The 23473-nt window shown below is 59.7% G+C and overlaps 1 protein-coding gene across 2 annotated transcripts; it reads left to right on the top strand.

The window, feature by feature from the left end:
- Positions 1–1862: 1862 nt before the first annotated feature.
- ARHGEF18 (Rho/Rac guanine nucleotide exchange factor 18) lies at positions 1863–23473 on the top strand. 2 transcript variants are annotated; one of them, XM_063147228.1, is made up of 19 exons: positions 1863–1928; positions 8251–8372; positions 8559–8699; positions 8907–9157; positions 10246–10371; positions 11439–11556; positions 12080–12328; positions 13831–13907; positions 15655–15833; positions 16005–16096; positions 16323–16511; positions 16682–16822; positions 17202–17335; positions 18201–18263; positions 18654–18701; positions 19531–19992; positions 20422–20767; positions 21019–21141; positions 21244–23473. In XM_063147228.1, exons 2-19 carry the CDS (start codon positions 8270–8272, stop codon positions 21378–21380), a joined length of 2979 nt encoding a protein of 992 aa, XP_063003298.1. In that variant the 5' UTR covers positions 1863–1928; positions 8251–8269; the 3' UTR covers positions 21381–23473. The 2 variants fall into 2 exon arrangements, with proteins under 2 accessions (XP_063003298.1, XP_063003296.1); XM_063147226.1 differs by lacking the exon at positions 1863–1928 and adding an exon at positions 6248–6654.

Here is a 23473-nt window from a genome sequence, read left to right on the forward strand (position 1 = left end):
ATTAAGGTAGGTAGTTAGGAGAAGCACTTTTGAAGGCAGCGTGACCCACAGAGGCCCGTACGTGCAGTGGGCTTTCTCTTGCGCCGCCCCCAAACGGCTCTGGCTTTCTGAAAGGGTGGGAAGGCCCATCTTTTACATCTGGGAACGCCTTCTTCAACCTGCTGCCCTCCAGAGGGGTTGGACTGCAACCCCTCTCCCATGCCATGCTGGGAGTTGCAGTCCAACCCCTCTGGAGGGCAGCAAGTTGGAGAAGGTGGACTGAGCCTTTTAAACCACGTTCCTCTGTTAATATTTCTCATGGTCATGTTTCTATTGTTTTACAGCTCGTATGGTTTTAAATGGCCGCACGCCGCCTTGATGGCTTCTTAGCAGTTACATATTACAGTAATACGTTCCCTCTGTGGTTTTCAAAACAGCCCTGTCGGGTAGGCCAGTGGCATCGCCCTTGACTTACAGCTGGGGGTGGGTGACGCGAGGCGGCAGTGAGACGGAACGGATTCTCTGGATGTGTTTCACCCAGGTCTTTGGATGCAAGTTTGAGACTTAACACACAGGGAGAAGCTGGGCGTGTGTCCTTCCCTTTCAAATTGGCAGGTGTGTGTGTGTGTGTGTGTCTGTGATTGCTGTCCGCCACCCACCCACCCCAGGCTAATTGGAAAAGAAGTGAGGGACCTGCTCCAGTTGGACTGCCCCCACCCCGCCCTGGAGATGATAGGGTAAGAGGGGCCATTTTTCCTCTTCCCTCCCCACCGCTTCTTCCTTGTATGCTGTAAGCTTCTTTTTCAATTGTATGCCTGCGTGGGGCAGAGACTGCCTTGTTGATGGACTGATGGCAAGCTTTTCCGGGGGCCTGTTTTTGGTCTGAGGAGCAGGATTGAAACACGTTTAAAATAACATAATAACTACGTCAACGTAACCCAGTCAGAATTGAAGGAACGGGCGACCTTCCCCCTCCTTCCATGTCCTCATGCCAGCGCAGCACATGACAGCCGGCTCCGTCAGTGCCTCCGTCAATTCCTCCTCCTCTTCCTGCGTGCCGGCTGAACTTTGCACGTGCCCCAAGTCCCTGGGGTCTTCCCTGTCTCTGTTTGTGATCAGCGGACATTCTAGCGGCCTTCCAAAGCAGCTGGCCGCACGCGAACGGAAAGAGCCCCGTTTTCTTTTCTCCTTTTCCTCCTCAGATTGTGCAGTAAATGTCCACAAGAACTGTAAGAACCTCCTACCTGAATGCAGCAGCACCAGAGCCAAGGTAAGGCCGAAACGCTCCTTCCATCTGGCTCCTCCTTGAAAACGAAAGAAAAGCCCTGATCCAGGGTGGGCTTTGACAAAGACGCCTGCCTGGGAGTCGCATCGTCTGTCTTTAAAAGCGTGTGTGTTAGCAGGCGCTACCATCAGTGCAGTTTAAACTCAGGCAAATAATCCCAGGTGACTCGAGGAAGTGAGCCAGTCTGTAGGCTTCTAGGAAAACGGTTGGAGACGTTCTCGGGTTCCACGTTCCGGGGATGAGCAAAGCAAAAAGGCGCACTACTCAGTACCAAAAAGAGCAGCATATTTTAGCTGAAAGCTGCTACGCCTTCAGAAAAAGCAATTGAGCGGGGAGAGAAGCACAAAAGCTGGGAAACTGTCAAACGGATCTGTGGGTCGGGGAATGGGGGCTCCTTGGAGCAGCTGAGGTCATGGGCTCCGGACCCTCGGTGGATGTTTGAGGGCCCACGTTTTCTCGTCGGTTAGGAGGGTGAGTGAGCTTGACGTAAAGGCCTGGATGTATCAGGGAGCTGGAGGAGTCCGGGCCGGGCGCGCCAGGGCTTGGTTTTGGGCCCTCGCTCCACTCCAAACCGTGTGTGTTTCTTTTCTTTTGCAGCAAAAGGATTCACAGCTCCTCCGGCCTCCCGGCTACCCCCTTAGTTCACTCCAGAGCTTCGGTCCAGGTGAGTCCGAAAGATCCGTTTCTGTGATGGCCAAACGCTTTGAGGGGCACCTTTGCATTTAAGACAGAAAGAGGGCGGCATTACGGCTAGAAGAGACGCTCTCTTTTCTTCTTCCTTAGGGAATGGTCTAGAAAGCTCTTGAAACGGCCTCCTGTCCCTGCGTGCACCTTAATATTTTTATCCTGCTTTGCCGCCTTCTTGCTGTGCAACCTTGGGGGGTGGGGGGAGAAAGGAAAGAGGAGGGGGTGAAGAGGGATAGAAAGCACAGCGCAGGGGGAATCAATACGCTGGCTTTTTCATCGATTGCTGAGGCTGCAGCCGCGAAATGGAAAAATGTATATCCGGATTGTCCGCTCGGGTTGAACCGTGCCCGCGGACACAGCTCGTTAAGGAGGCGGCGAAGAGAAACGAAAACATAAACCCCGCCCCACCCTACGGGAGAAGCTGGAACAAGTTTGGGGGGGGCCCTCGGGTCTTGAGTCCGCGTTGTCAAGAAGGGCCCTGATCCTCACACAACGCAGCCCGCTCTGGCTTTCCGAAGAGGGTTCTGGCTTCTCAAACACCGGCTCTTCCTGTTGCAAGGTCCTGCGTTGTAGGTCTTGCGTTGAGCACGGGGTTGAATTAGTGATCCTAGAAGCCTAGAATAGTAGAGCTAGAAGGGACCTCTAAGGCCATCGAGTCCAACCCCCTGCTTAACGCAGGAATCCACCTTCAAGCATCCCTGACAGACAGCTGTCCAGCTGCATCCTGAAGGCCTCTCGCATGGGAGAGCCCACCACCTCCCTAAGTCATGGGTTCCATTGTTGTACCGCTCTAACAGTTTAGGGTGTTTTTCCTGATGTTTTGTCGTACTGCTCTAACAGTCAGGACGTTTTTCCTGATGTCCAGCCTGAATCTGGCTTCCTGTCACTTGAGCCCGTTATTCCGTGTCCTGCACTCTGGGAGGATTGAGAAGAGATCCTGGCCTGTCTACCCCTTCTCTTATTCGGACCTTTTCTTTCTGGGTCGCCTGCTGAGAATCTCTTGGAATCTCCCTTTCCTCTCCTGCTTGACTGGCAGCCCGGGGATGAAACAGCCTTGGCGTGTGGGGCGGAGCACCTTTTCCTTTAAACGGTAGAAATGGCTCATCTTGAATGGCAGTGTTAGGCAGTCCCTGCCAGGGCGTCATTCCCACAGAGTGCGGTGAGGCTTACATCCAAGTAAGCAGGCCTAAGATGGCCCTGTTGGCGACACACAGCGGCCGAGCCACTCCCTAGAATGTTAGCCGTGAGTTGGCCTCTGCCCCGAGAGGCCTACAATCTTGATCTGCAAGACCAGCTTGTGATTGATCGCTATTTATGGTGCTTTTATCCCGCCCTGGAGCCAAGAAACCTCCCAAGGCAAAGATAAGAAAATTAGGCAGTTCCTGTCCACAGGCATTCACGCTGAAAGAATCGGCACGAGAGGAAAGGGGCTTGTGGAGGGAGGAGGAAAGAAGCAGTTCCTGGCATCAAATCCTTGGTTGTAGAATTCGGCGGGTGATGAGCCCAGCGGAAGGGCTCTCAGCTGGAGGTGTCTCTAGGCACGATGGGGCAGTGGGTTTTTTAAGCGTTGATTGCGGTTGCCAGAGTTGGGTAGATAAAATGAGGCTGGACCCCAATGTATTGGTGGCTGAGGGTTATGGGCGGGCCGGCCTTTTATGGCTTCTCCGCGCCCTGTCTTCGCCTCCTTGAGCGTCGGGCGGCTAAAAAAAGAAGCGAGGGGGGTGGAAAACAAAAACTCTCCTGCTCTGCTTGGCGGTTGAAACCTCTCTGTGGTGCGCGGCCTGGTCTGCCGCGAGAGGCGGCCGGCGATCGATAGCAGCTCTCAGCGGTGTGCAGGCTGTGCTAATTGAACTCAGAACGCGGCCTTCCCTGCTTTTAGCAGCCCGTTTTCAGGCAGCCTGAGGGAGGGGGAGGGCTGGGGGGAAGGCAGGAAGAAGGAAAAACACCCGTCTCTGCTTTTGGGAAGAGCTCCTGCAAAACAGCTCTTCCGCACCCCCACCCCGGGTTTTTCTTGGCCCTCGTCTTCTGTTTGTGGATGGTTCGTCCCCGTTTTCGGACTCCTTTTCCATCCCAGCGTTCTTCTTCCTTCGCTGCAACGTCTGCCCTGAAAGAGGCGGTAGGGGACGGCTCTTTGAATTGCCCGGCAAGGCCTCTGCCTCTTGGGAGCAGCGTCCCGGCCGTGGCCGCAGAGCAGCGTAGAAATTTCATGCGCAGGAGGAGCGGCAGCAGTGGTGGAGGCCTGGCGTTGCCCCTCCCTGCATTTCCAGAGCCAGCTGAGCAATTGGATCCGGCCTCACAGCCCCAGGCCGGCTGTGGAGAGGCAAGTGGGCGATGCAGCCCTGCCCTCTGCCATTTGGGCTGCTGTCACGGTGCCCGGAGGAGGAGGAGGCTGTGGATGGCTACTAGTCCTGAGGGCGATCTGCTACCTCCGCTACCGGAGGCAGTACGCTGGGGAACACGGCCGGGAGGGTGCTGTAACGGCGCTCTTGCCCTGGCTGTGGGCTTCCCCCCAGCTGCTGCAGGAACACGGAGCTGGCGTAGGGAGGCCCTCGGCTCTTCCGGCGCTCCTGGTCGAAGGAGTTTTGCCCTTTTTGCCAGCCAACGCGTGCCGGCCTCCTTGCGTGTTCTTAGAGAGCGGAGGGGGAAGCAGGAGCGTTTCGGTCCAGGAAGGGGCTGCGCAGCTCTGCTCGTGGGCGTTCCCGTGCGTGGTTTCGCCGGGCGCAGGAGGGACGTCCACCCCCTGGCCTTTGCAGGCCGGAACTTGCCCCGGGGCGTCCCTGCTGTCCTCGACGGAGCGCCTGCCGATCTTGGAGGCCTGTGCGGATCCGCGCTCAGCTGCGTACGGGAGCGGCTTGTTCTTCTGGACAAGCAGCCCACGCCAGCTGTTGTGGCTCAGTCCTCTCCAGCCAGAGCGGGGGTCCCGTTGCCCAGCGTGGGAGGAAGCCGCAGGCCCTGGTGAGGTTGGGCAGGTCAGGCTCTTGCCTGCCTGCCTGCCTGCCTGCCTGCAGCCAAACGTTCCTGGAAGCCCAACCGGGGAAGCCGCCCTGCCCTGCCGCCTCCGGCCTCTCTCTCTCTCGGCAGGCGGCAGGGTCCTTTTACGTATTTATTGAAAGCGGCGTTTCCCAAGGCGACAGGCAGCATCCCTCTTGCCTTGCGCCCACAGCCCCTGCTGTGAAGGTAGGAAGACCCGGGTTCGATCCCTCTCAGCATCTCCAGGGAAAGAATTCCTGCCTGAAATCCTGGAACTCTGCAGCTGCCAGTCAGTGTGGGCAACGCTGGGCTGAATGGACCCAGGTCCGAGTTGGCAGAAGGCGGCTTCCGACGCTCCTGCTTAAAAGCAGGCCCATGAGGACGGGACGCTGCCTTTGTTTTTAGGGAGAGGCCTGCAGTTCGAGGGCCGAGCCCTCGCTGGCCAGCCTGCACAGGCCAGGAAGGGCTGTCGCTCTGGGGCAGAGCCCTGGCTTGGAGGGTCTTGGGTTCGATTCCCACCAGGCAAGGCTACGACAGAACCCCGCCTGAAGCCCTGGAGAGTGGCAGCTGCCGGTCAGTGCAGACAACACTAGGGTAGATGGACCAAGCGGGAGCCTGGCTCCGTATTTGGCCACTTCTGGTGGGCCTAGCCGTGGTCTGGCGCCCAGTGCCTCCGGGGTCCCCCCCTTTGCTACTCAGCAGTTCCCACCGTCCTGACCCCAGCGGCAGGAGCGTTCTTAGTCATTTAATGCAAGCGTTGTCGCCCTAATTACGCTCATTTTCCCTGGGCTTTTCCCAAGTCCCTTCACCTGGGCAGCGTTTGCCTCCTTCGCCAGGGGTCTCGGCGGTGTCTCCCGAGTGCCCCCGCGCCCATGCCTGCGCTGTAGCGCCCCGCGCCTTGGGGAAGGAGGGGGGAGAGCGTGGCCCTGAGCGAATCCCCCTCTCTCTCCTGCTCTCAGATCCTTCTTGCTTTGACACGAGGTGCCCTCTTCTCTCTCTCCCCCCCCCTCCCTTGAGTGGAAGGGTGTGAATAATTACGTGTCGCCAGCTCTGCTCGGTCAGCCTCAGTCTCTCTCCGTCTCGTTCTGCTAAACGAGGCGCTTTGCCGTTTCCAGGAGATGGTCTCGGTGGGGACCCGCTGCCTCCCCTCCAGACCTGCTGCTGCTTCAGCCAATACAGAGCGGCGGGCTGGAGTGACGGCGTTCCCGCCGCCGCCAGACATTTCTAGAAGCCTCGCCCGGCGGTATAAAGGCGGCAAGCGGCAAGCGCGCCCGGGCCACTCTGCCCATGGGCAGCCGCCGCTGCCGCCACCGCCGCTGGGCAGGCATGGGGAGTGGCAGCTCCCAGGCCGGCCAGGGCCCCGATTCAGCCCTCCCCGCCCCCCGCTCCGAGCTGCTCTTCTGCGGCTCCTTCCCCAGCAAGTGGCACGAGAGCGTCTTCCTGGAGAACGAGCTGCTGACCTCCAAGATCCTGTCCGTCCTCCGGCCGCAGCCGGAGGGCCGGGGGCCGAGAGCCGGAGGGGCCCCCCTGGCCCCCCGGGTCCTGAGCGCCAACTCTCTCTTTGCTTCCCTAGCTGCCTCCCTCCGGGAGCCGCCCCGCAGCGTCCTGCTGGGCCCAGATGGGGGCGCCCCCGGCCTGCCCCGCAGCCTCGGCATGACGATCGTGCAGAGGGGCAGCCCACCGTTGCAGCTGAGCGCCGCCGCCACGTCTGCTGGGGCCCTCGGGAAGCTCGGGTGAGTAGGCGCCGGCTGCCCGGATCCGGCAGGGACACACACACGCGTGTGTGTGTGTAGAGAACACCTCGCGACCGTCCCTGTCCTTCCGCGTCCCTCTGCAGAGCAGGGAACGTGGGGTTCTGCTGACGGGCTCCAGGTTTTGTCCAAGCTGGAACAGGGTCTCCCCCCCCGCCCGCCCCCCAGGAGATGCCTTCGCCATGTTCCCGGGAAAACACTGGTTTTAATGCCATGGTTTGCGGAGAAGGGGGTGTGGGCTTCCGGGGTCTGCTATTCTCATACAAAATGCAGGTCCGTCGGAGACAGGGAAGGCAGCTGCCTGGCTAGTGGGGCTCCCTCCCTCCCCCTCACACCAGGTTTATGTACGGGGGGGGGGCGGACAGGCAAGTGGGGCGGGGGCTGCTTTCCTCTGCATCTTTAGGCAAGGGGGTGCAACGTTCTGCTGAAGCTGATGGTCTGGGGAAAAGGTGAATCGTGGCTCCCAGTGGAAGTGGGAACGTGGGTGGGAGGGGGCTGCGGCCCCCGTGCCCTGCTTGGGGTTTTTTCCCCCCTGGTTGACGGCTGTTTGGGAGCAGCGCTGGACTGGACGAACCCTCGGTCTCATCCAGCCGCAGGGGGCTTCTGATGTTCTTACTTAAACTATTGGATTCACTGCCACAAGATGTGGTGATGGCCACTGACTTGGAGGGCTTGAAAAGGGGGCTGGATAAATTCCTGGAGGAGGAGAAGGCTATGATGGCTCTGTGCCACCTCCAGTATTCAAGGCAGTCAGCCTGTGTGCCCCAGTTGCTGGGGAAGATGGGCGGGAGGGTGCTGTTGCACCATGTCCTGCTTTGTGGGTCCCTGGTCGACCGCTGCTTGGCCCCTGTGTGGACAGAGCGCTGGACTCGATGGGCCCTCAGTGCGATCCAGCCTCGTTGCTCTTCTGAGGGGATGGACTTGGGACCGATCCGGCGAGGGGAGGGGAGGGGAGGCGTAGCCACATTGGGCGAGGGCAGCGCCCTGTTTTGCTCGCTGTTCAGCCCCTGTGAATGGCTAGCTGGGTGTGCCAAGGTTAGCCTGCCCAGGGGACCAGTGGCTCCTTTCCTCCCCTCTGAGACGTGTCGCTCAGGAGGGTGATGCCAAGAGGTCTCCGTCGCGTCCCTTTGGGGCACAGACAGACCTCGTGCCTCCTGGGAGAGTCTTGTGTGTGGATCGCTCCTCCCGAGGGGATCCTGCCTGCTGGTTGAGGAATCCCGGTTTTAGCTCCCTCAAACTCTGGGGAGCTTCAGCTGCTTTCCTTTGGAAGGAAGGGGGCTGGCCGTGGGGGGGGGGGGGGACGACCTGGGCTTTTGCTGCCCTGTTCCTGCCTCTCCCTTGGGGCCGTGACAGCGTCCGAACCGCAGCCCCGTGCCGTGCCGCTTGGCTTTCTCAGCCCCTTCCCGGATGCCGCCCCGTCTCTCTCTCTCTCTCACTCACTCACTCTTGTGCCGCAGCCGCGTTCCGGCTGACCTCCCGCCCTCTTCCCCGAGCGGGTGCCAGCACTTCCGACGCGCCGTGTAGAGGGGCCGCGTCTGGCGCTGACCTGGTTCCGCTGTTTCCCTTTGGTCCATTTAGACCCGCGGGGGGAGGAGAGATGGACGAAGGCGATGGGGTCTTCAAAGCCAAACCGGCCCCCGAGGATGTCAGCTCTCTGGCCTCCACCACCACCGCCACCACCGAATCTGTCTTTGTGGAAGGTAAAGGGGCTTTTGGGAAGGCCCTGACCTGCCAGGTGTGTTGGGCTGGGGATGGTGGGTGTTGTAGTCCAACACCTCCGGAGGGCACCCAGTTAGAGAACGCTGCTCAAAGCAGATCTCGCGCGTGTGTGCGTGTGTGAATGAACAAACTCATGCTGGCCCTTCTCCTCATCCTCTCATCGCCAGATACCCAGTTTGCCTCCTTGCAGAACGAGCTGGAGGCGGACGCTCGGGAGTTTGCAGCCCAGTCCTGGAGCCTGGCGGTGGAGCAATCTTACGTGAAGCAGCAGCAGAGAGAAGTCATCAAGAGGCAAGACGTCATCTATGGTAAGGACCAGGTCGGACTCCTCTCTGCCAGGCCCCGCCGTCGGGCTCTCGGGGATCGCTCCGGCCGCCTGAGTGCGCCTCTGTCCAGGGGCGCTGAGTTGGGAAATCGCGGCGAGGCTGCTCGTGAGGCCGGGGGCAGGTGACTGGGGTGGGCAGGGAGAGAGGCCTGACGTCCAGCATTGCTCCTTCTCCTCGCCCCGATCGCAGAGCTGATGCGGACGGAGATGCACCACGTCCGGACGCTGAAGATCATGCTGAAGGTCTACTCGCGAGCCATGCGGGAGGAGCTGCAGCTTGGCCACGCCGTCATCCAGCGCCTCTTCCCGTGCGTGGACGAGCTGCTGGAGCTGCACGAGGCCTTCCTCTTCCAGCTGAAGGAGCGGCGGAAGGAGGCCTTGGAAGGAGGGAGCGAGCAGAACTACGTCATCCACAACATCGGTGACCTCCTGGTGCAGCAGGTGCGTGTGGGGCAGGGCCAGATCTGGGCCTTGGGGGCAGCGAGGGCAGAGGCAGCGGCGCCAGTTGTGTTCCCGACGCGTTTCGACACCAGGGAACTAGAGAATATAAAACCCATAGAATCACGGAATAGTAGAGTTGGAAGGGGCCTCTAAGGCCATCAAGTCTAATCCCCTGCTCAATGCAGGAATCCACCCTAAAGCATCCCTGACAGATGGTTGTCCAGCTGCCTCTTGAAGGCCTCCAGTGTGGCAGAGCCCACAACCTCCCTAGGACACTGGTTCCATTGTCGTACTGCTCTAACAGGACATTTTTCCTGATGTTTTGACGTGCCGCTCTAACAGTCAAGACGTTTTTCCTGATGTCCAGCCAGATTTGGGCTTCCTGTCACTTGAGCCCCGTTATTCCGTGTCCTGCACTCTGGGAGGATCGAAGAGAGATCCTGGCCCTCCTCTGTGGGACAGCCTTTCAGTCCTTGAAGAGTGCTCTCATGTCTCCCCTCAATCTTCTCTTCCCCAGGCTAAACCTGCCCAGTTCTTTCAGTCTCGCCTCATAGGGCTTTGTTTGATATATAAAATATCCACCTAAACCTTCAATATACAATTTCACCTATTTCCAAAATAGGCTATGAATTAGCTGAGCAAAAACTTTTAAAGCATGCCTAAACTGCCCTCAAAGCGATGTTAAAAGTTCTCCACCCATCAATTCCTGAGTTCCCAAAAGCACGATAGGCAACAGGTGTTTCAAAAGCGAAGTCTTTAAAATGGCGGATTAACCTGTTTTCAGCAAAATCTCTGGATACCGTAACTGGACTAGTTAAAAACAACAGAATCTATTTGGGGAGCCCCCTTGGTTCAGCGAGGTGTAGAAGGAGGGTTCACTCAGCAAGGCGTGAGGGATTCTGCTTCCAGCCTGGAGCTCAGCATCCCCTTTTCCTCTGGTTTCCCTCCCTCGTGTTTCGGGCCGGGGCTTGCTCCGAAGGGCGGCTTTGCCTACAAGGCCTGCCCCAAAACCTGCTTCCGGGCTGGCCTGGCAGCGCTACTCCCACGTCTCAGTCTCGCTTCCTTTCCCCCCGTTTCCCCGGGTTTAGTTTTCCGGCGAGACGGGAGAGCGGCTGAAGGAGAAATACGGCGTCTTCTGCAGCAGCCACAGCGAGGCGGTCGGGTACTACAAGGAGCTGCTGCAGCAGAGCAAGAAGTTTCAGAACTTGATCAAGGTAAAGGCAAGGAAGAGACGGCAGAGCGGGGGAAGCAGCCGGCCTGTGTGCCCCGTCGGGCCCTCGTGCAGAGAGGGGGCACCGAGAGCCGTGCAGCACTTGCGGAGTCGATGCCGGAGGAGCTTTCACGCTTCAGAGCCGCTTCCTGCAACCTGGATCATAGAATCATAGAATAGCAGAGTTGGAAGGGGTCCTACGAGGCCATCTAGTCCAACCCCCTGCTCAAGGCAGGAATCCACCCTAAAGCATCCCTGACAGATGGTTGTCCACCTGCCTCTTGAAGGCCTCGAGTGTGGGAGAGCCCACAACCTCCCTAGGTCAAAGGTTCCATTGTCGTACTGCTCTAACAGTCAGGAAGTTCTTCCTGATATCCAGCCGGAATCTGGCTTCCTGTCACTTGAGCCCGGGTTGGGTGTTGGGTTGCAAGTCCGCTGGCCGGTGGAAGCCCTGCTTCGTGCCTCTGACGCAGCGCCCTCCCTTTCGGGGGTTTCCTTAGGTGCGAATCCCCTGGGATTTGGCCTTGTGGGCTTCCCCTGGTTGGCCGTGGTTGGTAAGCGGACGTTGAGCTTGATTTGGAGGGCTGTAAAAGGGGGTTGGATAAATCCCTGGAGGAGGAGGAGGAGGAGGAGGAGGAGGCGATCCATGGCTACGAGCCCTGATGGCTCTGCTCCCTCCAGTATCTGGGGCAGTCAGCCTGTGTGCACCAGTTTCTGGGGAACATGGGCGGGAGGGTGGTGCTGCACCATGTCCTGCTGGTGGCTCCCTGGTTGACAGCTGGCCGGCTGCTGTGTGAACAGAACAGAGTGCTGGATTTGGCGGATCCCTCGTCTGATCCAGCATCAGGGCTCTCCTTTTGAGGGCGCCTTGATCCGCAGAGAGACCCGCGTGGCCTTTAGAAAGGATGAAAAGGACCCTCTTTCCAATGTAGCCTTTTACATTGCGTCGTTTCCCTAATGTTTTCCTTGCAAATGTTGTTGCCAGGCTGTCCTGTTTTAAATGATTGACGGGTTTTTAGCCGTTGAAGCGGAATATAAATGCTAACAGATCCCTCTCCCTGTGCTCCCTAGAAACTCGGCCATTCTTCCATCGTGCGGAGGCTGAACGTCCAGGAATGCACCCTCCTGGTGACGCAGCGCATCATGAAATACCCTGTGCTGGTGGAGCGTGTCATTCAGAACACGGAAGGTGGGACGCTTTGCCCCTCGAGGCGGGGACACTCCCCCCCCCCCCGGCTTTGCCTCCCTTTCTTCTGCCCCTCAGTAGAGAAGGGCTCCCGTCTCGGCACCCCCTTTCCTCAAGCAGGGCAGCCGGGCCAGATCCTGGCCTCGCTCCTTTCTCCCTTCCAGAGCTTGGGAAGAGCGTTTGTCCCGTTAGGGAAACGGGCGGCGACAACAGTCAGGGGTCTCTTGCGGCGCCTGGAAGAGCTGTTTTTCCTCCTGCATCCAAACCTGCCGGAGCGTTTACAGCGGTCTCTGCGCCATCTCGAGACACGTGCTGGGAGGCAGGGCCTTTCCCGTGGTGTGGCCACAGCTCTGAGATCTCTCAGCCTCCCCCACTTTCCCTTGAGTCCTTCCGGGGGCCTTTCTCCTTCCGTTGGACTTTCCGCCTGTCGTTTTGAGATCCGCTTCCCCCAACCTCGCGGGCCGCTTCTCCTCCTCCTCCTCCTCCTCCTCGCCTAACGCCGCTCCTCGGCCTCTCCCCGTTGCAGCCGGCACCAAAGAATACGCCGACCTGACGCAGGCGCTGGGGCTGATCAAGGAGGCCATCACGGCGGTGGACGCCCAGGTGAACGAGACGGAGAAAGGGCAGCGCCTGCGGGAGATTGTCAGCAAGATGGAGCTGAAGTCCTCGGGCAAGTTCAGGAACGGCCTGGTCTTCCGGAAGGAGGACGTGCTCCAGCGGCGCTTCCTCCTGGACGCGGTGCTGTCTTGGAAAGCCGCCTCCGGCCGCCTGAAAGGTGAGCGAGCGCCCCCCCCGGCCCCCACTCCCTCCCTGCTCTGGGCTCTCTCCCTCCCTGCCCTGGGAGAGCCCGCCCAGTCCGGAGACAGGGGTGGTGTTCAGGCTGAGCTCCCGAGTCCTCTGGGGGCTGGACGGAGGCCCCTGCGCCCCGTCTTCGCACTTCTGAGAAGCGAGTCGACTCACCCTCACGCCCCAGGTGTCTCCTCCACCCCCACCCCTGCCTTCCCTCAGCAAATTAAACCTAGCCGACGCTGAACTCCTTCAGGGCCGACTTTGCGGTGGCTCCTGAGTGACTCTGCTTTTCTCTCCCCCTCTTGCCTGGGTGTGTCCGTGTGTGTGTGCTGTGTCCAGCAGCTGTGTTTACGTGAGGTCAGAGGTCTCCCCCCCCCCCTGAACAGAAGGGGAGGTGTCCTTTGGTGCGCCCCGTTAATCTGCTGGCAGCGGTTGGCGAAGGAGCAATGAAACGCATTTAAGCGTCCAAAGCGTGGCACTGGATAAAAGGCCCGTCTGCTTCGTCTGCAGTGTGTGTGTGGGGGGGGAGAACAGAAACGGACAGCTGTCTGGGGTTTATTTTAGATTGTTGCATTGTATCATGATTGGAAAGTCATAAGAAAAAGTGAGGCTTGTAGCAAAACCGTTAAAAGAATGGAACGCGTGGCCGAGGGAGGTTGTGGGCTCTCCCACGCTAGAGGCCTTCAAGAGGCAGCTGGGCAGCCCTCTGCCAGGGATGCTTGAAGGTGGATTCCTGCATTCCTGGACTTGATGGCCTTAGAGGCCCCTTCCAACTCTGCCATCCTCGGATTCTGTGAATAAAATGCCTGATCCAGGAGCAACGGATTCCTGCTCAGGGTTCCAGCCAGGCAGTCTGCCTTTACAGGCTCCATTTCAACCCTGCCCCACCCCGCACCTCTCCAGTCCCAAGGCCAGCCGAGCCTTTGTGTGGCTGTGATTCCTCCCCTTCCTTTGGGGTTTTTGTAATAACCTCAGAAGAGCCCCGAGGCCGGCTCAGACCCAGGGTCCGTCCAGTCCAGCGCTCTCTTCACACAGGGGCCATCCATCTGTTGACCAAGGACCCCCAAGCGGGACATGGGGGCAGCAGCCCCCTCCTTCAGATCTGGGGAGTTTCCCTGAACCTCTTGCGCAGTGGGTGGTGCCTCGCTGGGCCGTACTGGGAGCTGCCCATCACGGGTGCAGCGTACAGCCCTGCCCCCAGAATGGACGGCTGCTCGTATGTGTGTGTGTAAGGGGCACAAAATCCCCCCCTCTGCTAACCCCAAAGGAAAAAACTGGGCAGTGAGAGACCCTGGGAAGTGGCACTCCGCTTGAGGTGAGTTTGTGGAGTGGGGCGCACCAGACCCGGCGGCCTGCAGCAAAAGAGAGTCTCCCTGGAGTTCCGTTTGACTGTGTGTTTATTTTATTTTACTTTCTTTCTCTGTCTCTCTCTCTCAATGCCTCTCTCCCCCCTTCCCCGGTCCTTTTCCCTTCTGTTCACCTTGGCAGATGTCCTGGCTGTCTTGCTGACGGATGTGCTTCTGCTGCTGCAAGAGAAAGACCAGAAGTACATGTTTGCCTCCATGGTACGTGTCGGGCTCTACTCACGGGGGACGGGGTGGGGGGACAGGCAGGGCGTTGTGGGCGGCTCAGAGCTCCCTGGCGTTGCCAAGCGCCTGGGTCATGGCGTGGCGGAGCTGCCCCACTCCAGCAGCCAGACCTTGACCCCTTCCTCTTTGGGCCTCAGTCCTTCCACCTGTGGAATGGGGGCGGAGGCATAATGCGGCGGCCCCTTTCCTGCGGTCGGGCTTCCACTTTCCCAGATTTCTCTCACTCATTTTGGACGTGCCCCTTAATACCCCCCCCTTGAAAAGGTTGCAAACCGTTTGAGCTCCGATCAGCAAAACTGCACGCTGTTTGTGACCAGGGGAGCCCACAGTAGGGCTTTCTTTAATGAATGGGAGGTGAACCAGGTTGGGAAGGTTCGAAGTAGAGCAGCTTCTTAGGAAAATAATTTGCAGCTCCCTCAATCTCTAGGGGTGCAATCCTATGCATGTTCAGGCAGAGAAAAAGCCCTACAATCCTATGCAAGTTCAGGCAGAGAAAAAGCCCTACAATCCCATGCATGTTTAGGCAGAAAGAAGCCCTACAACCCTATGCATGTTTAGGCCGAGAAAAAGTCTTACAATCCTATGCATGTTTAGACAGTGAAAAAGTCCTACAATCCTATGCATGTTTAGACAGTGAAAAAGTCCTACAATCCCATGCATGTTTAGACAGAAAGAAGCCCTACAATCCCATGCATGTTTAGACAGAAAGAAGTCCTACAATCCTATGCATGTTTAGGCAGAGAAAAAGTCCTACAATCCTATGCATGTTTAGACAGAGAAAAAGCCCTACAATCCTATGCATGTTTAGGCAGAGAAAAAGTCCTACAATCCTATGCATGTTTAGGCAGGAATGCTGGGAGTTGGAGGACTTTTTTCTTTCTGAACATCTGTAGGATTCTTCCCTAAACGTCTCTTAACGGCAATTTAACCTATTACGAACAGACTTTTGAAATGGATTTGAATCAAAGCAATTTCATGAAAGATGGGCATTACTTATTGATTGATTGATCGTGTTCTGGGATCTTTTATGTTTTATGGATTCCCTCAACAACCTCAGGGAGGGAGGTTAGGCTGAGAGAAAAGGTGTTTTTTGGGGGGCAGGGGTTTCTCCACCCCCCTGGCCAGGGACCTTCTCATCCGATTCCTCATCCGGTTCATCCATACATCTTTTCCCCCATGTTATAACTCTTCTGTAGCTGTTCACTCTTTTCAGGTAGGTTTTGCCTCTCTTTGTTTTTCTGCTACTGCCTTACACGGTGTGTGTGTGTGTGTGTGTGTGTGTGTGAGAGAGAGAGAGAGAGAGAGAGAGAGAATATGAAATGTTTTGTACACGCTCCATGAAGTGCTGCATAAACATGGAGTATTAGGATTCTTATGTAGGCCTTTGCGATCTTGACTTGGGCTCAGAAAGCTACAGGCAACCAGTGCAGGCTGGCCAGAATCGGTGTTAGATGTTCGGGCTTTCTGGTCGCCGCCTTTCGCACAAGCTGCAGCTTCCGAACCGTCTTCAAGGGCAGCCCCACACAGAGCGCAACCGCAGTAATCTAACTTGGAGGTTACCATTGTGTCGGCGGCTGAAGCCAGGTTCTCCCTGGCCCCATAGGGACGCTGGACCACTCGTCGAAGCTGTCTGAAGGCCCCTCCGTGCCCCCGAGGCCCCAGGGCTGCCCTGGATGGACCGGGGATTGAGGCGGCGATGACGTTCCGGACCTTTGCTTTGCAGGACTCGAAGCCGCCGGTGATCTCTTTGCAAAAGCTGATCGTCCGGGAAGTGGCCAACGAGGAGCGGGCCATGTTCTTGATCAGCGTCTCCATGAAAGGGCCGGAGATGTACGAGATTTATACCAACTCCAAGGAGGAGAGGAATTTCTGGATGGCGCAGATCCGCAGGGCGGTGGAGAGGTGAGCGGCCTCCAATCCTGCCGCTGCTCGCTTCCCCTGGGTGCTTTTCCCACCTCGAGGGAGGGCGAGGGGAACTGGGCGGCTGCGAAGAGGCCTCTCTGTTTCCCGCGGGGATGGGGGGGTGCCCAGTTTGGCCAGCGCTTGACCGCTGGGTCTTCGGCTTCTCCGCAGTTGTCCTGACGAAGACGGTGGGATCCTTCCCGACGCAGAGGAAGAAAGAAGGCGGGCCGAAGCGAGGGCGGTGAAGCTGAAGGAATTCCAAGGTGAAGGCTCCTGCCTTGGAGAGTGGAGTCTGGCGCTCCGTCCTCGAGGCCCGAGCTTGCCTGGGCACCAGGGCTCCGTAGGGCATGCGGGGCTTCCTCGTCCCAGGGAGAAGGGAAGCTGCAGGGCGTTGGGCTGGCTTTTGCCTTCCTCCTCTGGAAGCCGGTCAGGAACTCCTTGCTGGCCCCGTGAGGTTCAGCTGTTGTTCCCTCCGCCCTCCGATTCTAGACCGCCTGAGCCTGAAAGACGATGAAATCCTGGAGCGCCTCAGCGAGAAACAGCAGATCTACCTGGAGATGGCCGAGATGAACGGCTTCGAGGACCCGGCGCCTGGCTCCCGCAGCCGGGCCTTCTACCGCGCGGAGTCTCCGGAGAGCCTGCAGGGCGAGGCCATCCTCAAGAGAGCCGTGATGGAAGGTGGGTGCGCCGGCCGGCCGGCGGTGGGCAGGCAAGGCGGTGGGCGTTGTGGAGAGGAGGAGGAGGAGGAGGAGGAAGTGGGACCGTTCCGCCCATCCGTTCGCGCCGCGCTCTTTTCTCTCTGCCTCCCCCTCGCGCCCCAGCTCCTGAACCCGGCTCCTGTCTTCCAGTGGAGGGTCTCCAGAACCTGCTCTTTGTCCAGTTGGGGGGGAACGTCAGCTCTTGCACCGAGGACGCCTCTGGGCCCAGCCTGCTGAGGCGAGCGGAGACCTTCGGGGGATACGACAGCGCCACGGCCGGGCTGCCCAAAAGTAAGCCGCGGGGCCCCGTCTGAGCTGGGAAGGGGCGGCCCCGGAAGCACAGGATGTTGTGGGTTTGCTTCTGTAAAGCAAACCCACCCCGCAACCGCCTTTCTGCCAGGACACGGCACTCATTCGTCTTATTTATTTGTCCGTTTGTCCAGTCGATTTGTCCAACGCTCTTCCTTTGTGGGCTGGTGGGCAAATTTGTGTGTGTGATTTGGCCGGGCTGTAGTCCCCTGAGCCATGAATCTGAAGCGCTGTGGCTCCCGGACGGCCTTTTCGGAAGGACATCAGCTGCAGGGCAGCTGCCCACCTGCAGGGCCCCAGGACGGGGAGGGCGGCTTCCTTGCCTGGGTGCCAAGGGTTAGGGTTGCCTCCTCTTTTCCAGCCGGCAGCTTCAAGAAGAAGGTTTGCAGTGGGGAGCCGTGGCCGCGGGATCACCGAGGCCTCCCGACCGACGCGGAGGCGACGTTCACGGAGCCTGCTCCTGCCAAGGACGACGGGCCGCCACCGCCGCGCTCAGTATGTGGAGTCCACTGTCCTGGGGGTGTCTGTAATGGCTCGCCATCATGCGTGGGGGTGGGGGTGGGGGGAATGGCAGTGGGTCCCGCTCTTGGAAGCTTCTTTCCAGGGCAGTGTTGACTCTGTCCAAAAAGTGTTGAACTTCTGCCTCTGTCTTGCTGCCTCTCCTCCCCTTAGCAATCCGAATTCTTTAACCTATATGAATTAATTAGCTAATTACGTTTGTATACCACCCGATAGCCAAAGCTCTTTGGGCGGCTCACAAATGGGAGTGCACCTACATAACCCAGCTGTTCCTGAGGCGCCACCAAATGTGCCCAAGCCTTTCTCAGCCCCCATCAGGACTAGGGACTTGTTTTTTTTTCCGTTTCTTTAAAAGAAGAAAGCTGAGGTTCTGTGCTTCCATATAAGATCCACCTCAGCCTTTCCTCCCCCTCGCTCTGCTCTTCTTCCCCCTCCCGGCCACAAAATGGTGCTGTGATGCTCGGCTCTCCAATTTGCTGGGAACCAAATTGTGCAAAGGGCGATTAGAGTGGTGGGGAGAGTTGGGTTCAAATCTCCCCTCAGCTGTGAAGCTGGCTGGGTGACCCTGGGCCCTTTCTCTCTGTCTCAGCCTCTCGCAACCCCCTTACAGGGTTGTTGTGAGGGTAGTGACCGGGGCTCAAGGGTGCATCTTGCTTTGGAGGAAGGGTGAAATCTGTTATTGTGGTTGTTGCTGTTATAATTGTTACTACCGTTACTCTGAGGAGGAGGAGGAGAAGGAGGGTGGCAATGATGAGGAAGGAGGCCAGCCCTCTAGGATCGAACGCGTGACTCTAACGGTCTGGTATGTGTCCGTCCCCCCCCCCCCCCGTCTTCTCTGTAGGGCGACACCCCAAGACTGGAGCAGTCCAGCAGCCTCCAGCCGCTGCTGGGAACCGAGTCAGAGGTACGGGCTCCTCTTGTTTCTCCCTGACCATGTCAAAAGCGTGGGCCGGAGTTCCCGGAGCCACAGGCCTCTGCCCCACCATGGGGGCTGCGGCCTGCTTCCTCGGCTGCTCCTTCACCAGTGCTCCCTGACGGGCGGCTTTGGAAGGGGCTTTCGCTTGCAGAGCGGCTTCTGCTCCAGCCAAAGAGGGAGCGGGGAAAGGGTGGGCAGGCATTCCGGGGTGGGTGGGATAAATCCCCTCCTGGGACTCACTCAAGCCCTCCTGGCTTGCTGGATCCGGGCCTAGGAAGGAGCCAGGGTCCAGGCTCCTTCCTAGGCCCGTGTGATTGATGGGGTTCACGAAGGGGGCTCTTAGCTGACCCCCCCCCTCGCCTCTGTGCCTTTCCTCAGCTCCTCCAGAGGATCCAGACGCTCTCGCAACTGCTGCTGAGTCTCCAGGTAAGCCGCTTGCCCCACCGAGGTCATTTGGCTCTCAAGACAAGCACGGACGGACTTCCGGGTGCTTTTGGAGGCGAGTCAGAGAGCAGGGGTCTAGGCTCGGGCCCAGTTCCGTCGGGACTGGGGGTCCGCGTGTACAAGGGCTTCTTCTGCAGCCCTGAGGTGGCGGCAACAGGGCCGTGTTTGGGGGGCGGGGGGAGCGTGATGCCCTCGTCTGCGGGCTCCGGAATTCCGCGCCGGGCAGACGTCCAACTCACCTACACGCTTTTGGGACGTCCCCGTGCAGCCGAAGGGGGAGGCCGGGCCAGGCGTTTCAGCGCAACGGCAACCCTGGGCCCTTCGCCCCAGTCTGGAGTCTCTCTACCTCCTGGGGTCCCGATCCGGCCCTCGGGAGTTCTCCCGAAGCCCCACCCCACCCCACCCTTTGCTGGTTTCCCGGCTTTTGCTCAGCTTCCCCCTTTTGACCTTCTGAAAGGTCAAAAGGCCCCCTCCAAAAGCTTTGCTACTGGCAGGAAGCGAGCGTCCGGCTACAATCTCCATGACTCACGAAGAGCATTTAGAGGGCCTTTCGTTTCAGGCGAGAAGCAGGGATATGGGCAGCCTCCGACGCGGCCGTTCCGCCGACGCAAATCAGGCTGCGCGTCGTGCTTGCGCCACGGCGTTGGCCGCGGCCCGTATCCCAGAGCGGTTCTCGCCGCTTTTGGCCTGCGTGCCCCTCCGAAAGCGGCTGCGGAGCGGTTCCGGAGGCTGCAAGGGGTCCGTCGGCGCCGCCTTCGGGTGGGGGGGACCTCCTCCTCCTCCTCCTCCTCCTCTCCCTGTCCCCCCACAGGCGGTGATGGCCCAGCAGGACAGCTACCTGGAGCTGCAGCGGAGCACGCTGGCGGACCGGGAGAAGCAGTTCCGGCTGCAGTCGACGCGGGGCAGCCTGCTGCTGGAGCAGGAGCGGCAGCGCAACTTCGAGAAGCAGCGGGAGGAGCTGGCCGGCGTGCAGAAGCTGCAGGGGCAGCTGCAGAGCGAGCAGCGGCGCTGGGAGCGGGAGCAGGAGCGCCAGCGGCAGGAGCGGGAGGCGGCCGAGGGCCGGCTGCGGGAGCGGGAGGCGGCGGCCCTGCGGCTGCGGGAGCGCCTGGCCCAGGAGCGGGAGGAGCTGGAGCAGCAGCGCCAGGCCTACCAGCACGACCTGGAGCGGCTGCGCGAGGCCCAGCGGGCCGTGGAGAAGGAGCGCGAGCGCCTGGAGCAGCTGCGCAGGGCCAAGACGCAGCCGCCCGCCGGGCCGGGGCCCTTCTCCCCCGAGGTGGGCCGGGCGAGAGGGGCGGCGGCTGAATCCGGGGGGCCCTCCGGAGGGGGAGGGGGCGGCGGCGGGGCGCCCAGGCGCGTGTTGCTCTTTCTTGAGACCGGAGGGCGTTGCGTGGGAACGTAGGGAAGGCGGTGGGGCCAGAGGAAGGACGTGGGGAGCTGGGTTTGGCCCCCAGGCTGAGGCCCTGCACCCCGACCGAGGCCGAGCTAGACGGCCCTGATTTCGCCGGGCTGAGGATCGGGTGCCGTGGAGGCCCTGTATGGAGATCCATCCAGCCCCATAGAGCCAACACTGGTAAAATAAAGCTGCCGCTCCTCGTGATTCCAAATAAAGGGGCTGAAAATTCCCTGCGTTTTCCCAACCCCGGACCTCGGCTTTGAATTTCCGTGGTGTGGGGGGCTGAGACCTTCCTCTCTCTCCCCCCAGGCGCACGGCCTGAGCCACTCCGTGAGCTTCAACGGCGAAGGGCTGGAAGTGGGGACGACGACTCCGACGCCCCCCAAGGCCAGCGGGCGCGCCAGCATCTCCGGCGCGGACTACCTGGAGCGGGCGGAGCTGGCCCGGCGGGACAGCGGGGCGCTGGACGGGGGCCGCCCCCTGCTGGCGCTGAAGGGCGAGGTGCCCATCCACCTGCTGAGCGCCACCAACCAGCTGCAGAAGCCGGCGGCCGTGCAGCAGCAGATCCCCACGAAGCTGGCTGCCTTCACCAAGGGCAGCAAGGAGAAAGGGGGCAGAGCCGGCAGGGCCCCCTCCCACCGGGCGGACAGCACGGGTGAGCGCAGGGAGGCGGGGAGCCCTGGGAAAGGACCCTGTGGCTGCGGCCGCTATGTCTGGGGCTGCAGCATTGCCGGAGCTGGCCCCCAGCGGAGGTGTGGGACTGAACTCCCAGGAGTGGAGTCCCACACCTCTGGCGGCAGCCAGATCCGGGAAGACGTCGCTCCTGCGTTCCTGCGTTCTTCTCTTCTTCTTCTTCTTCTTCCCCCTGAACTGACTCCCGTGCCTGCATTTGCCCTCTGCTCCTAGCATCGCTCGACATGCGGCATCTCCTGCCCACCAAGCCGGCTGGCAAGGAGGAGCCTTTTCCCCGGAGCCGGCTCTCCGCCAGCCCCGTCTTTCCGCACAGCCAGAACGTCGCCTTCCCATTAGGTAAGTTGGCTGGCGAGGCTCAGCCAGGGCAGCTGACCCGGCCACGTGCCCCCCTTCCCCGCTCCCCCAGCGCAACCTTCTCCTCTCCTCCTCTCCTGGCAGAACCGCCTGGCGCGGCCGAGAGCAGCCACGCCGACGCGCCTCCGCCTGCCTCCGCCAACCTCTTCAAGCCCAATAGCGTGCACGCCCTTTCGCCTGCCCTGGATGACGGTAGCAAGGAGGACGTGATCTTCTTCTGACCAGCACCCAAGAAGGCTCCGAGGAGCGTCCGGATTCTGCGCCTCGGCCCGGTTGCTCGTTCGGAGCCCGGAGCCGGACAGACTACCCCCAGAGAGCTGTTTGAAATGGAGGAGGGCGTTTGGGGGCGGGGGGGGGGCGTTCTCCATAAGGCGCTGGGCGTTGTCTGCCTTTGCCTTTGCTCTGAAGCCACTTCTGTGACGTGGGTGGAGGGGAGGCCTTAGCAGCACTCTGTGCCTCTCTCGCCCTCGAACGTGGCGAAGGGGACGCACGAGGATGCTTGAGATCCCCAGGGCACCTTTTGGGGGGGGGGGGCGTGGACTTTCGCTCCTGCCAAAGACTCTGCCGCCCGTAGTGGCCGACGCCTGCCAAGGCAGCGGCTGGCCCGACGGCACGGAGCGCCCCCCGGGTGCTGAAATGTTCCCCAAAGGGAGGGAACGAAGAACCGTGAAACCGAACCACTAGCAGACTTGTCCTGGGAAGTGGGCTGGTTCCCTCGTCACACCGTTGCCTGTGTCTCACAACAGTCCTGCTGCTCGGGGTCGTGCCAGGCTTCTCGGGGGAGTCTGCAGTCTCAACCAAATTGGGAGCCCGCCTCCCCCCCGCCCGCCTCCGCCATTTCCAAGGGATCTTCCTCCCGCTCGCTACATCCCTTGCCCGGGGTCTGCTGGGTCGGGAGTCGTCGTCGTCGTCGTCGTCTCCTGCTTTGCTACGCTAAAGGGATCTTTCCGAAGAGGCCGTACCACGAGACGGGGGTGGGGGGTGGGGGGAGCGTGAGTGAGGCTGGTTTCCCACAATCCTCTTCTCATCAGAGGACGCTTCTCTTTAAGGAAACACCAGCGGCTGCTGCGTCGTTAAAACCCCTTTCCAGCGCGTTGCTTTGGAATGAAGTTTTGGCCCGCCAAACGACAAGGCCAAGTGCCCGGCTTGCCTTCTTTCCCGAGGGTCACTCTCTGGACATTCCGCCGTTGTGTCCTGGCGACCACGAGTGCTGCTGTCGGTCATGGGGGGAGAAGACGAGCCCCCCTGCCGCCACCTCGCTCTGGCTTGTAACCGTTTCTGCTGCAGCCATTTGGACGCCCAAGAGGGTCCGGGCACCGAGAGGTAGCGGCAAAAGTTGCCTCTGCAGCGGATCCTCTGTGTCGATGGACAGGAATCTTCCCAGAGACGCCTTGCGGAATCTAGGTTGCAGTTAAGCCAGCCTCTTGCAGCCTGACGCCCTCCAGACGGGTTGGCTTAGCCTTAAACCTGGGAAGGAGAAGACCTGCAAGCCAACCCACCTGGAGGGCGTCACAGTGGGCAGCGAGGAAGGAGCAGGAGTTTGCATCTTCATACCCTCCGTCGGCGCTGCCACACCCCCGTTTCCCCCTCGCCGTTCTCCTCCTCCGTTGTCTTCGCAATACTGGCGGGCTCTGTGTCCCGACAAACCACTTGTGCCATGCTTATCAGTGTTTTTATACGTGCGTCTTGTCTATATATTGGTACGGAAAAAGAATCGGAGCACTTTAGGAATATGTGAAGGGGTGGAGGGGGGTGGTCTTTTTAAGGATGTTTTCCTTCCCTTTCTGTCTCTTGTGGGGCAAGGAAGTTTCCCTGCGGAGGGGCCCGTAGCGAACTCTCTTGTCCGCCCATTGCAGGTTGCCTCCCGTGGCGTCCGACTTTTTTTTAAAAAGGGCCTGTCTTGCGCTTTGCGGCTGTGCCGATTGGTTCTGAAGTGGAAGAAGCATCCCGCAACGTTTCCGGCCGCAAACCCTGTACATAGATCCTTCCTTGCTGAACGTGCCGCAGCAGCTAGTCTGTGTAGCATCGCCCCCCGCCCCGCCCTCTCTTTTCAATTTTATCTGTAAAGTTCGGTGGGTTTTATGTGTTGGATAATATGTTTTCCTCTCGTCAAATTTGTGCACTACTGTGGCGATCAAACCGGGATCCTGGCTCACCAAATGGCATGGCTACCGTGGTTAATTTTTTAAGCGGTGATTGCAATTGTTCCTCCACTGCAGGATGCTGCAGCTGAGACCCCTCCCTTCCTCCCCGCCCCCCGCCCCCCCCCCCCCGGGTCCCCCAACAAATTAAAACAACAAAAATGAAACTTAAA

Source organism: Elgaria multicarinata, chromosome 23, assembly GCF_023053635.1.
Source record: "Elgaria multicarinata webbii isolate HBS135686 ecotype San Diego chromosome 23, rElgMul1.1.pri, whole genome shotgun sequence".
In the NCBI taxonomy this organism is placed as follows: domain Eukaryota; kingdom Metazoa; phylum Chordata; class Lepidosauria; order Squamata; family Anguidae; genus Elgaria; species Elgaria multicarinata.

Coding starts and splice junctions, on each gene's coding strand:
- ARHGEF18 (XM_063147226.1), top strand. CDS start 6,248: ATGGGGAGTGGCAGCTCCCAGGCCGGCCAGGGCCCCGATTCAGCCCTC. Junction 11,557..12,079: donor TGTCATTCAGAACACGGAAG/GTGGGACGCTTT, acceptor TCCCCGTTGCAG/CCGGCACCAAAGAATACGCC. Junction 21,142..21,243: donor GAACGTCGCCTTCCCATTAG/GTAAGTTGGCTG, acceptor CTCTCCTGGCAG/AACCGCCTGGCGCGGCCGAG.